The 14463-nt window shown below is 38.7% G+C and overlaps 1 protein-coding gene and 1 long non-coding RNA gene across 3 annotated transcripts in view; both read left to right on the forward strand.

The window, feature by feature from the left end:
* The first annotated feature begins 2964 nt into the window (after positions 1-2964).
* On the forward strand, positions 2965-9238 carry LOC132873049 (uncharacterized). Its single transcript, XR_009651525.1, has 3 exons — positions 2965-3053; positions 5375-5477; positions 8986-9238. It is a non-coding gene; the product is annotated as an uncharacterized LOC132873049 (long non-coding RNA).
* A 4747-nt stretch (positions 9239-13985) lies between these two features.
* snx22 (sorting nexin 22) overlaps positions 13986-14463 on the forward strand; it is a 38472-nt gene continuing 37994 nt past the window's right edge. For both annotated transcript variants that reach the window (XM_060914413.1, XM_060914414.1), the window contains exon 1: positions 13986-14269. In XM_060914413.1, coding sequence (XP_060770396.1) covers positions 14198-14269 — 72 coding nt within the window. In that variant the 5' untranslated portion in view covers positions 13986-14197. The remainder of the gene's footprint in view (positions 14270-14463) is intronic.

Consider the following 14463-nt stretch of genomic DNA (forward strand, 5'->3'; position numbering starts at 1 on the left):
TTGAGCATCTGTGGCAAGACTTGAAAATTGCTGTTCACAGATGCTCTCCATCCAATCTGGCTGAGCTTGAGCTATTTTGCAAAGAAGAATGGGCAAAAATTTCAGTGTCTAGATGTGCAAAGCTGGTAGAGACATACCACAAAAGACTTGCAGCTGTAATTGCAGCAAAAGGTGGCTCTACAAAGTATTGACGCAGGGGGGGCTGAATACTAATGCACGTCACATTTTTCAGATTTTTATTTGTTTAAAATTTTGAAGCTCATTTTCATTTCACTTCACAATTATGTGCTACTCTGTGTTGGTCTATCACATAAAATCTCAATAAAAAACTTTTAAGTTTGTGGTTGTAAGGTGGAAAAAATGTGAAAAAGTTCAGTTGGTATGAATACTTTTACAAGGCACTGTATAAGGTGTTTGAGGGTTTTCTTGCATGTACTACCTTTTTCAAATCTCCCTACAACATTTCAATGGGGTTCAAATTTGGGCTTTGACAAGGCCATTCCATAACCCTCCATTTCTTCTTTTTGAGCTATTCCTTGGTGGATTTGCTCATGTGCTTAGGATCAGTATCCTGTTTGAAAGGTCCACCTCTGGTTCAACTTTTGAACAGATGGCCTCACATTATCATCAAGCATTCTTTGGTATGATTCAGAATTCATCGTTGAATAAATGAAGGCAAGCTTCCTAGTCCCTGAGGCAGCAAAGCTACCCAAAAGCATAACATTTCCACCACCATGCTTCACATTTGGTATGAGGTTCTTCTCCTGAAAAGCTGTCTTTGGTCTGCACTACACGTGTACTTTTACTGTGGCCAAACAACTCTAACCGATTCATCTGACCAGAGCATGTTATTCCAAAAGGCCTGGTCTTTTACATTTAATATTCCTTTGGGGCAGCAAAGGCTTTGTTCTGGCACACCTCCCATGCACGTCAAATTTGTCCAATCTCTTTCTGATTGTAGATGTTTGCACTTTCACACCAACAATTGCAAGAGTTACCTCCAGATCCAGTGATGAAAGTTTGGGGTTATTGGAGACTTCATCACCAAACAGTCTGGTCTTCGGCTGAATTTGCTGGGGCAGCCAGTCCTGGACAAAATGGCAGATGTTTGAAGTTTATGCTACTTGTAAATGATTTTCCTTACAGTGGAACGATTGATTTCTAATAATTTAGAGATCTTTTTAAATCCCTTGCCAGATTCCTAGGCATCCACAACATTTTTTTTTTCTGAGGTCCTCAGAGAGCTGTTAGATCTTGGCATGACACCACACACTTCAATAGTAAAGAGAACACCAGACCCTAGATGTCAGGTTTTAAGACGGGTTCCACCTGCAGGAGATACTAATCAATGGCACTTAATATGGAACATTGGATTCTAATTTTATGGTCTTGAAAGTGTAGTAAATTTAAGAGTGTATTTACCTTTTTTTTATTATTTATTTAAATTATGAAAATGACTACAGAATGTCAGTGTTATGTGTCATTTGTTGGAATATATCACCTATATCTGTAGGTATTGTATCCATCCATTGTCCGTAACCACTTATACTATGCAGGGTCATGGGCAAACCGGATCCTATCCCAACTGACTATGGGTGAGAGGTGGGGTACACCCTGGACAGGTCACCAGGTCATTGCAGGGCTGGCACATAGAGACAAACAACCATTCACACACTCATTCACAGTCAATTTAGAGCCACCAATTAGCCTAACCTGCATGTCTTTGGATTGTGGGGGAACCAGAACACCCGGAGGAAACCCATGTAGACACGGGGAGAACATGCAAACTCCACACAGAAAGGCCTCTGTTGGCTGCTGGGCTTGAACCCAGAACCTTCTTGTTGTGAGGCAACAGCGCTAACCACTACACCACCGTGCTGCCGCATTGTGTCCAAGAGAGTGAAATGTTTATGTTCATAATGTCAAGCTCTCTTGTTTATGTTGAGACGTATCTTATGTCAAGCTCTCTTATGTTGAGACGTATCTCAACATAAACAAGAGAGCTTGTTTATGCTGAGATACGTCTCCAACTTCCATGGGACATGCTTATTTTTCACATGACTAACTCTCAGTCATTGGTCACTACTACAGCTCTCGCTGTCTATCTTGAATTTTTAAATTTTTGCTTTGCAAGCACTCATATTTCCTTTAGAAAATGCAATAATGTGTTTAGGTCAATAACAAGGGAATAAAAGCTATTCCGAAAATAAAACCTTATACTCAAAGCAATACACCAACTCATTCACTTGAATACATTTTCAGTTACATTTCGTTCCTCTTTCTAAAAAGGGAATGATGCATTACACACAACCTCAATGAGACTACTGATAATCATTTTCCCTCTACCATTAGTTGATTTTTATTATTATATAGACAGTTTTCCTGGTTCCCTACTATACAACTTGTTTCATCTCGATGAGCCTTCAAATCCAGCTGAACCACTTCACCACTCACTCCACATGTATTACAAAAAAGCCTCACATTTTTTGTTGCATCACAACGATTTTAAAGAACATAAGTCTTAATCTGTTTATCAGAATCCAGTATTTTTCTGCTGTGGGGAAAGGGACATAGTATTCAGTTTATTTTTCATGGTCATAGGATTGTTTCAGGTGGACAAAATGGCAGCATTTCCAGTTGTTTGCTCATGCAGAAAAGAATTTCTGTTCTCCAACACGGCTGAGCAGTGAGCAGTCACGGTTCCACTCGAGAGGACTGAAGAGGTTTGCTGTTTCAACAGCACAACTTTCCCACACTGCAGAAATACATAAATTATTTGTGCTTTTAGTACCTGTTGGTACTGCCTGTGGGTTTTTTCCCCCCTTTTTGATATTTCGGCATCAAATGCAAATTTCTCAAATATGCATACAGGGCCTACTTCTTACTCTCACGTAAACACCGCAGGTGTTGGCAACTTCTGTACATATTAGTACCTGAAGTCAGATATGTAAGGAGTAAAACACAACGGGACATGCTGTTGAAGGACAGTGATCAACAACAGGTTGATGTGATGCTGCTTGGAATGAAGTGGAGTTACTGTTACCACCCCAAAGGTGATTATTTTCCAAAAATATCATGTCTCAAAGTGTTTTATTCTTCTTCTACTACAGCAGTTTGCCAACAGTTGTTAATTGAGTAATTTTTTTAACCATTTGTAATTAAATTCATGAGACAATTAAGTTATTCCACGAAACTGAGTCGTACATGAGTGTATAGCCAACGAGGTGCATAGCACCTGTTTCATTCTATCCACATTCACTGGATTTTCAGAAACAGCATTTTTATTTTTTGCAAATTTGATAAACATTGTACAAAATGTCTGACAATTATTTCCGCTTAGAATGTAACCAAAACCAATGAAATGACAGTAGCAATTTGTGAAAAATTCTATAATAATTCTTGAAAAATAAAAAAAGATACGTTTTTACCATGAAGTACTTTTATTCCATATTTTGTTGCTTTTTTTTTATTTTTGGGGGTTTTGTTTTCGTCCTTGGTTGGTTCAGCAACATGCGCCGCCATTATTTTCTTCTTCTACTTTAGGTTTTTTTGGGGGGCGGTTGGCAAACCAACATAAAGGTGTATTACTGCCACCAACTGGGCTGGATTGTGGAACAGGAGATAGTGGGGGCGAAAAAAGAACTGTATTCTTTTAGCTATTTCTGTTTCTTTTAAATACTTGATAAAGTGATATATCTGAATTGATGCACTCTGCCATTTTGTTTTTCTCTACTCACAGTATATGAGCTGATATCCTAGTAGTAGAGTAGCCAATCATGCCCCTTTTCCACCAAAGCAGTTCCAGGGCTGGTTCGGGGCCAGTGCTTAGTTTGGAACCGGGTTTTCTGTTTCCACTGACAAAGAACTGGCTCTGGGGCCAGAAAAACCGGTTCCAGGCTAGCACCAACTCTCTGCTGGGCCAGAGGAAAGAACTGCTTATGTCAGCAGGGGGGCGGAGTTGTTAAGAACAATAACAAGACCGCGAAAGATCGCCATTTTTAAGCGACGAGAAGCCGCAGCTGTACAAACGCAAAGTCATCCATTATTATTATTGTTGTTGTTGTTGCTGCTGCTGCTTCCGTGTTGTTTTTGCTTTGGTATTCGCGCCAAGGTTTATGCAAACGTAGCGACGTAATTGACGTATACAGCGACGTAATGACGTAGCTCCACGAGCTATGGAAAAGCAAACTGGTTCTCAGCTGGCTCGCAAGTTGAACGAGTTGTGAACCAGCACCAGCACTGGCTCCGAACCAGCCCTGGAACTGATTTGGTGGAAAAGGGGTATGAGAGCACGTGATTGCTCATATCCAGTGAATGTGAATAGAAGAATTGAGTTATTCCACTCAATCTCGTTGTATATGAGCTGATAGCCGACGAGGCGCATAGCACCAAGTTGGCTATAAGCCATGTACGACGAGATTGAGTGGAATAACTTTATTATCGTATCCATATTCACTGGATTTTGAGAAACAAAGCATTTTTATCGTTATTTTTTGATAAATTCGATAAATAAAAACTTTATACAAAACGTCTGACAAAATAATTTCTGCCTAGAATGTAAACAAAACTGACGACAGTAGCAATTTGAGAAAAATGCTATAATAATAATTCTTGAAAAATAAAAAGACACGTTCTTACCATCAAATACTTGCATTCCATATTTTGTTGTGCTTTTTTTGTGTGTGTTTTTGGGGGGGTTTTGTTTCTGAGTAGTGTTTTTATTTCATCCTCGGTTAATTCAGCAACACACTCCGCCATCTTGTTTTTCTCTACTCATGGTATATGAGCTGATAGTTTAGTAGTAGAGTAGCCAATCAGAGTGCATGATTGCTCATATCCAGTGAATGTGGATAGAATAATTCCTTTTATCACTCACATTCTAGGAGCAATTGTTCCTTTCCTTTATTCACTTTCTTGAAGTTAATGAGAAAAAAAATAAGCAAATGTTATCAAGAAAGCAAAAAGTCCTCAAAGTCCCAGAAAACTATGCATCCATACATTATCTGTAGCCGCTTATCCTGTCCTACAGGGTTGCAGGCAAGCTGGAGCCTATCCCAGGTGACTATGGGCGAGAGTTGGGGTACACCCTGGACAAGTCACCAGGTCATCACGGGGCTGACACATAGACACAGACAACCGTCCCGGAAAACTAATGCTGTTTTTTTTTTTTCCTAACCAAAAAGAAAAAAAAAAAACCTTTTCTTACATAACACATTTTGTGAACTTGGTAATAAACAATAGTACTTTTTAAAAAAATTATTATTAGCCTTAGATTATGTCAAGAATCCATAATACAAGTTCCTGTGAATGTTATTCTTGAAATGATAATGTATTAGAATGAGTATTAATACAAACTTGTGATTTTGCCTTGCAGCTGGAACCATTGTCAACTACTGTGAGCTGCTGTAATAGAAAATCAATCAACACCTTTTGACCAATCAGAATTGAGAATTCAACAGCACTGTAGTCGAATTACTGTATGTATATCTAATTACTGTAGCACGTGGTCATCTTTGCATTTCTGAAAACATTACGAGTGTGAATTGACTGAATTGTCTAACTTTATGGAACTTCCCCTTTTCTCTGTCTCAGTGGTCAGTTTGCTGTTTGAAATACAACCCCGATTCCAAAAAAGTTGGGACAAAGTACAAATTGTAAATAAAAACGGAATGCAATAATTTACAAATCTCAAAAACTGATATTGTATTCACAATAGAACATAGACAACATATCAAATGTCGAAAGTGAGACATTTTGAAATTTCATGCCAATTATTGGCTCATTTGAAATTTCATGACAGCAACACATCTCAAAAAAGTTGGGACAGGGGCAATAAGAGGCTGGAAAAGTTAAAGGTACAAAAAAGGAACAGCTGGAGGACCAAATTGCAACTCATTAGGTCAATTGGCAATAGGTCATGAACATGACTGGGTATAAAAAGAGCATCTTGGAGTGGCAGCGGCTCTCAGAAGTAAAGATGGGAAGAGGATCACCAATCCCCCTAATTCTGCGCCGACAAATAGTGGAGCAATATCAGAAAGGAGTTCGACAGTGTAAAATTGCAAAGAGTTTGAACATATCATCATCTACAGTGCATAATATCATCAAAAGATTCAGAGAATCTGGAAGAATCTCTGCGCGTAAGGGTCAAGGCCGGAAAACCATACTGGGTGCCCGTGATCTTCGGGCCCTTAGACGGCACTGCATCACATACAGGCATGCTTCTGTATTGGAAATCACAAAATGGGCTCAGGAATATTTTCAGAGAAAATTATCTGTGAACACAATTCACCGTGCCATCCGCCGTTGCCAGCTAAAACTCTATAGTTCAAAGAAGAAGTTGTATCTAAACATGATCCAGAAGCGCAGACGTCTTCTCTGGGCCAAGGCTCATTTAAAATGGACTGTGGCAAAGTGGAAAACTGTTCTGTGGTCAGACAAATCAAAATTTGAAGTTCTTTATGGAAATCAGGGACGCCGTGTCATTCGGACTAAAGAGGAGAAGGACGACCCAAGTTGTTATCAGCGCTCAGTTCAGAAGCCTGCATCTCTGATGGTATGGGGTTGCATTAGTGCGTGTGGCATGGGCAGCTTACACATCTGGAAAGACACCATCAATGCTGAAAGGTATATCCAGGTTCTAGAGCAACATATGCTCCCATCCAGACGACGTCTCTTTCAGGGAAGACCTTGCATTTTCCAACATGACAATGCCAAACCGGGGCGGCACGGTGGTGTAGTGGTTAGCGCTGTCGCCTCACAGCAAGAAGGTCCTGGGTTCGAGCCCCGGGGCCAGCGAGGGCCTTTCTGTGCGGAGTTTGCATGTTCTCCCCGTGTCCACGTGGGTTTCCTCCGGGTGCTCCGGTTTCCCCCACAGTCCAAAGACATGCAGGTTAGGTTAACTGGTGACTCTAAATTGACCGTAGGTGTGAATGTGAGTGTGAATGGTTGTCTGTGTCTATGTGTCAGCCCTGTGATGACCTGGCGACTTGTCCAGGGTGTACCCCGCCTTTCTCCCGTAATCAGCTGGGATAGGCTCCAGCTTGCCTGCGACCCTGTAGAAGGATAAAGCGGCTAGAGAGATAATGACAATGCCAAACCACATACTGCATCAATTACAGCATCATGGCTGCGTAGAAGAAGGGTCCGGGTACTGAACTGGCCAGTCTGCAGTCCAGATCTTTCACCCATAGAAAACATTTGGCGCATCATAAAACGGAAGATACGACAAAAAAGACCTAAGACAGTTGAGCAACTCGAATCCTACATTAGACAAGAATGGGTTAACATTCCTGTCCCTAAACTTGAGCAACTTGTCTCCTCAGTCCCCAGACGTTTACAGACTGTTGTAAAGAGAAAAGGGGATGTCTCACAGTGGTAAACATGGCCTTGTCCCAACTTTTTTGAGATGTGTTGTTGTCATGAAATTTAAAATCACCTAATTTTTCTCTTTAAATGATAAATTTTCTCAGTTTAAACATTTGATATGTTATCTATGTTCTATTCTGAATAAAATATGGAATTTTGAAACTTCCACATCATTGCATTCCGTTTTTATTTACAATTTGTACTTTGTCCCAACTTTTTTGGAATCGGGGTTGTACAACTCAAATTCACGTGTTTCTTGCTTCTAATAATAACCTTTGCTGACTGACTGTCTGATTTGTCAAAAACCAAATGAGAGGGGATGTTGTTGTTATGAAGAAGATTGTTGAATCTGGTGTCTTCTTGCCACTCATTCATTGACAAGCAGCTGAAATCAGCAGTAAAAACGAATCTGTGCGTGAGTGTTACTGCATGTCATGTGAAGAGTGGTGACGTGCATAAAAAGGACAGAGGATGCACGTCATGAAAAGTAGATTCTCAACCAGTCGTATGGTTTCTCTTACAGTCAGGAGCTGGAAAAGCAGAAGGTCCAAAACACTGGTTGTGGTTGTGTCTAAGTGACATCACTTTCAAGAATCTACTGTAGGAGTATATAATTTATTCTTTGTTTAAATCAGAAGTCTTGGTGGTAGTGCTTTTTTTTCCTTTCATCTAAATGTTAAAAACATTCATAATAATCAGCAAGTACAATATATGCACAAAAATATGTGAACACCTGACCATTACACTCATATGTACTTGTTGAACATCTCATTCCAGATTGTGTCCTTTGCTGTTATAATAATCTTCACTCTTCTAGGAAGAGTGAAGTGGCCTTTTTACCACCCACAGTTTACCATGACCTGGATGACTGAGAATCACAGACTCTTCTAGGAAGGCTTTCCACTAGATTTATAGGGATTTGTGTTCATTTAGCTACAAGAGCATTAGTGAGGTCAAGCACTGATGTTCATTGGGATTAAGATCAGGGCTCAGTGCAGGATAGTCAAGTTCTTCCACTCCAAATTTGGCAAACCGTGTCTTCATGAAGCTCGTGTTGTGCACAGGAGCATTGTCATGCTGGAACAGGTTTAGGCCTCTTAGTTTCAGTGAAGGGAAATTGTGGCAACAATTTGGGGACGGAACACATATGAGTGTGATGGTTAGGTGTCCACATACTTCTGGCCATATAGTGTATCTTAAGGAGATATATATATATATATATATATATATATATATATATATATATATATATATATATATATATTACCAGTTAATTGCTGACAAGATGAATGAATTTGCTGCTTCAGCATCCAGTGATTAGTCAGAGTCTAGCAGTGCTCATGACTCTTCTCATGATCACACGCACACCATTACCAGAGGTGGACAGTAACGAAGTACATTTACTTGAGTACTGTACTTAAGTACACTTTTTGAGTATCTGTACTTTACTTGAGTATTTTTTTTTTGGAAACTTGTGACTTTAACTTGACTACATTTGAAAGGCAAATATCGTACTTTTTACTCCACTACATTTCTATCAAGGACCTCGTTACTATGAAGCAGCTTTGAAAGTGGATGTTTTTTTCTTTTCTAAAATGCGATTGATTTTTTTCCCAGGTGACACTGAGAGCCGATCAGTAATCACTAGAGTCACATCATGTCCATAGACTGGATAAAATCAAGTTCAGTGATTTTTCAGCAGCATTAACTGAACACGATCAGTTGATGGCAGAATGGAAGGAGGCGGTTCTTCTGGGGAATGAACGCACTCATGGCTATAGCTAGAACCCATGTTTCAGTTTTCTGAAAGGAATAAAGATTTGTTTCGTTTTAAATGTTTGCTTTGTTTGCCTAAAACGGAGCACATCACGGCCTACAAAAACTCGCCGTCCAGCCTGCGGAAGCATATTGAGGTATGTAAATGTTTTATTCCAAGAGAAAGCTTGCAATGAAGTTGTCTGTGCTTTTAGAGCTAGCAATAATGTTGCAATAGCTATGTAGTCTGGTTAGTCAAATGACTTTCTATGGATTTTCCCGCCAAGTTACCATTGCCTTGTCCACAGCTAACGTTAACACATACAGTGCCTTGCAAAAATATTCATACCCCTTGTACTTTTTCACATTTTTCCACCTTACAACCACAAACTTAAAATTCTTTTTATTGAGATTTTATGTGATAGACCAACACAGAGTAGCACATAATTGTGAAGTGAAACGAAAATGATAAATGGTCTTCAAAATTTTAAACAAATAAAAATCTGAAAAATGTGGTGTGCATTAGTATTCACCCCCCTGTCCTCTGATACCTCTAAATACAATCCAGTGCAATCAATTGCCTTCAGAAGTCATCTAATTAGTTAATAGAGTCCTACTGTGTGTAATTTACTCTCAGCATAAATGCACTTATTCTGTGAAGGCCTCAGTGGTTTGTTAGAGAACACTGAAGAACAAACAGCATCATGAAAACCAAAGAACTCACCAGACAGGTCAGGGATAAAGTTCTGGAGAAGTTTAAAGCAGGGTTAGGTTATAAAAAAATATCCCAAGCTCTGAACATCTCAAGAAGCACTGTTCAATCCATCATTCAAAAATGGAAAAAGTATGGCACAACTGCAAACCTACCAAGACATGGCCGTCCACCTAAACTGACAGAGTGAGCAAGGAGAGCACTGGTCAGAGAAGCAGCCAAGAGGCCCATGATCACTCTGGAGGAGCTGCAGAAATCCACAGCTCAGGTGGAAGAATCTGTAAACAGGACAACTATAAGTTGTACACTCCACAAATCTGGTCTTTTTGGAAGAGTGGTAAGAAGAAAGCCATTGTTGAAAGACAGGCATAAGAAGTCCCATTTGCAGTTTGCCAGAAGCCATGTAGGGGACACAGCAAACATGTGGAAGAAGGTGCTTTGGTCAGATGAGACCAAAGTTGAACTTTTTGGCCTAAATGCAAAGCGCTATGTGTGGCGGAAAACTAACACTCCTCATCACCCTGCACACACCATCCCCACTGTGAGACATGGTGGTGGCAGCATCATGCTATGGGGATGCTTTTCTTCAGCAGGGACAGGGAAGCTGGTCAGAGTTGATGGGAAGATGGATGGAGTTAAATACAGGGCAATCCTGGAAGAAAACCTGTTGGAGGCTGCAAAAGACTTGAGACTGGGAAGGAGATTCACCTTCCAGCAAGACAATGACCCTAAACATACAGCCAGAGCTACAATGGAATGGTTTAGATCAAAGAATATTCATGTGTTAGAATGGCCCAGTCAAAGTCCAGACCTAAATCCCATTGAGCATCTGTGGCAAGACTTGAAAATTGCTGTTCACAGACGCTCTCCATCTAATCTGGCTGAGCTTGAGCTATTTTGCAAAGAAGAATGGGCAAAAATTTCAGTGTCTAGATGTGCAAAGCTGGTAGAGACATACCACAAAAGACTTGCAGCTGTAATTGCAGCAAAAGGTGGCTGTACAAAGTATTGACGCAGGGGGGCTGAATACTAATGCACATCACATTTTTCAGATTTTTACTTGTTTAAAATTTTGAAGACCATTTATCATTTTCGTTTCACTTCACAATTCTGTGCTACTCTGTGTTGGTCTATCACATAAAATTTCAATAAAAAACTTAAGTTTGTGGTTGTAAGGTGGAAAAATGTGAAAAAGTTCAAGGGGTGTGAATACTTTTGCAAGGCACTGTAACTAGTTAACTTGGACACTGTTAGTTAGCATGTAAAAATGGAGTTATGCTAACATGAATAACGTTAACTTATCTGAAGTGCTTTCAGAAATATGTTTCAGCATAATCTTGCCAAATAAACAGAATGTAGAAATCTTTCTTTTCTAGTAGCGTTAGCTACCCAATATGATTTTGAGTTTGAAGAGAGTTTGCTAGCATGTCAGGTGGAGTTTCACTGACTAGCTAGCTTAACGTTAAACCACCATGATGGCACAGCATGCGCTCGTTTTGTGAATTCACATTTCTGTCTTTGGTAACGGCATTAGGTTTTGTAAGCGTTGACAGAAAATGTACTTTTAATACTTAAGTATTTTTAAAGGCAAGTACTTGAGTAACAGTTTGACTGGAGAACTTTCACTTGTATCAGAGTAACATTTGACCAGTGGGATCTGTACTTTGACTTAAGTAATGAAGTTGGGGACTTTATCCACCTCTGACCATTACAAATTAAGCTTGAACTCAGTCATGCTGCAAGTTTAAAGTACAAAAGTCTTAGGCACATGCTGCAAAGTAAAGATTACTTCATAAATAATTAATTTAAATCTTTATCCTTAAAAGGGGGGAAAAACACTACACCGTGCAGTAAACACCCTTAGCAAAAAGAAGTTTATTCAAGTGTACTATGAGTATACTTATTTTTTTACTAAAACTGAGGAAGTATACTTGAAGTTGACTTTTTATAAACTATATTTTATATACTTAAGAATAGTATAGTGAAATATACTTGGCTTATACTGAAAAGTATAAACAAAAGTTTAAGACTAAGTACATTAATGCTAAGACTTATACTTTAATACTAAAACTTATACTTTAGTATACTTTTTACGTTTTTCTGCCACAAAGTACTAATACTTAGTATATCTTGCTCCAAGTGCATAATAAGGCCAAGTCATTGACTCATGCTTAACATTTAATTTATATATTAATATAATATAATGCTGGAGTTTAAAACTTTACGGTATATACTATGTGTGCTCAACTGCATTATCTTTATGTACCTTAAAATCATACACAAAAACAGAAAAACTTTTGACTTGACTTTATTGATCAAGAGACCATTATGTTTACATTTTTACATGCAAATGTACACTTTTTCCTTTCATTTTCTCCAGTAAGGAAGGACTTGATTTCATAGGTCTTTGTTTTTGAAATGCTTGAAAATATATCAAACTTGTTTTCAACATTCTGTCTTGTGATTTTGTAAATGCATCACACTCTTGTGTACATACAGTATGAGTAAACTTTAAGAATACTTGGAGTATATTTCCAGTATATAAATAGTAAACTACAAGTAATATGCCAAGCAAACTTAAAGTATAACAAGTAAACTAGTGAAATAGCCAACATTTATAACAGTATACTTAAAGTATACAATAATAAACTAAAAATAGGGACTTGAAGTATATAACTAGTACAATGGTAGTACACTACCGTTGAAAAGTTTGGGGTCACCCAGACAATTTTGTGTTTTCCATGAAAAGTCACACTTTTATTTCCCACCATAAGTTGTAAAATGAATAGAAAATATAGTCAAGACATTTTTCTGGCCATTTTGAGCATTTAATCGACCCCACAAATGTGATGCTCCAGAAACTCAATCTGCTCAAAGGAAGGCCAGTTTTATAGCTTCTCTAAAGAGCTCAACTGTTTTCAGCTGTGCTAACATGATTGTACAAGGCTTTTCTAATCATCCATTAGCCTTCTGAGGCAATGAGCAAACACATTGTACCATTAGAACACTGGAGTGAGAGTTGCTGGAAATGGGCCTCTATACACCTATGGAGATATTGCACCAAAAACCACACATTTGCAGCTAGAATAGTCATTTAGTACATTAGCAATGTATAGAGTGGATTTCTGATTAGTTTAAAGTGATCTTCATTGAAAAGAACAGTGCTTTTCTTTCAAAAATAAGGAAATTTCAAAGTGACCCCAAACTTTTGAAAGGTAGTGTATATAGATGAGTGTACTTGTATACTTTAAAGTGTACGTTTGCAAACTTAAAATGAACTTTAAAGTATACTTGAAATGTTCCAATTTAGTCCAAAAAAGTATTAAATTTGTATACTTTAAAAGTACATGGTCTGTAGTATACTTGCTATACTTATACTGAAGCATATATAAAGAAGACCCTTAGGCTCAGGTACAGTGTGTGCAGTTTGATAAGGACTTTCTCACACTTTTGCAGTAAAACCCAGCAGCCTTCAGAAGCTTTTTTTCTTTTTCCATTAACTTTGTGTCGGAAAACTAAGCTGTTTGGAAATCTGAATTTTTTTTTTTACTGATTTGATAATGTAGAGGTCAGAAAATAAAAATTCCATGACAAAGTTTGTTCTAAAAAAAAAAAGTGTGCCTAAGACTTTTTGCACACTGCAAAAAATGATCTCTTGTTGAGAGAAAATATCTTTGGGTGAATTTATCTATTATTTCTTATTAGAAGTTTACTAGAATTCAAATATCAGATTATTTAGCTTACTTTGAGATGTTTTTACTAATTTCAAGCCTTAAATTTTCTTATTCTATTGGCAGATAATTTTGCTTCTTTCTAGAATTGAGTGCTTAAAATGAGCAAAATTATCTGCCGATAGAATAAGAAAATTTAAGGCTTGAAGTTAGTAAAAGCGTCTCAAAGTAAGCTAAATAATCTGATATTTGAGTTCTAGTAAACTTCTAATAAGAAATAATAGATAAATTCACCCATATTCAAGATATTTTCTCTCAACAAGAGATCATTTTTTTGCAGTGCATACTTTTGTACTGTAAATATCACGAGGGCGTGTTTCTGTTTGTTTTCTGGGCGGAGCACGTGGTCAAGCGCCAATCAGGGCAGCGGTGTGTTTGTTTATGGGCGGGGCTTAAGCTGTATCTTGTAAGTGCTGCGCCTGAGCGCTTTCATGTGGCGTTGCGGTTGTGAGCTGAGCGCTTTCGCTTCACCTGCTGTGGGCTCGCTCTTTATTCCCCCTCCACGCAGAGGAAGTCACTCCCACGCACCGAGGCGATGGCGGAAGGGTCCTGAGCTGGAACGGACACCGGACTGCTTTTCTTCTCCACCTGTACCGGGACTAGACGCCGGGTTTCCGACAGGCGATGCAGAATGACTGAGATGATTGAGGTGTCGATTCCCTCTCTGCACAGGGAAGTGGACGAGGCAGGGAAGTCACGGAAAGTGAGTACTGAGTGCTGTGCTTTCACTCATACCAAAGCCTAATTCAAGATACAAGCCCGTTTCTGCCACTTAAAACAAAACCTGAAGTCAAAATAGTATCTCATAATCATGACTGTGAGACACCATGTCATCATGATTTAATATTTCATAATAATGAGAACATTTTCTCAAAATGTATGACTTAATATCTCGTT

The sequence above is a fragment of the Neoarius graeffei genome, chromosome 2 (assembly GCF_027579695.1).
Source record: "Neoarius graeffei isolate fNeoGra1 chromosome 2, fNeoGra1.pri, whole genome shotgun sequence".
In the NCBI taxonomy this organism is placed as follows: domain Eukaryota; kingdom Metazoa; phylum Chordata; class Actinopteri; order Siluriformes; family Ariidae; genus Neoarius; species Neoarius graeffei.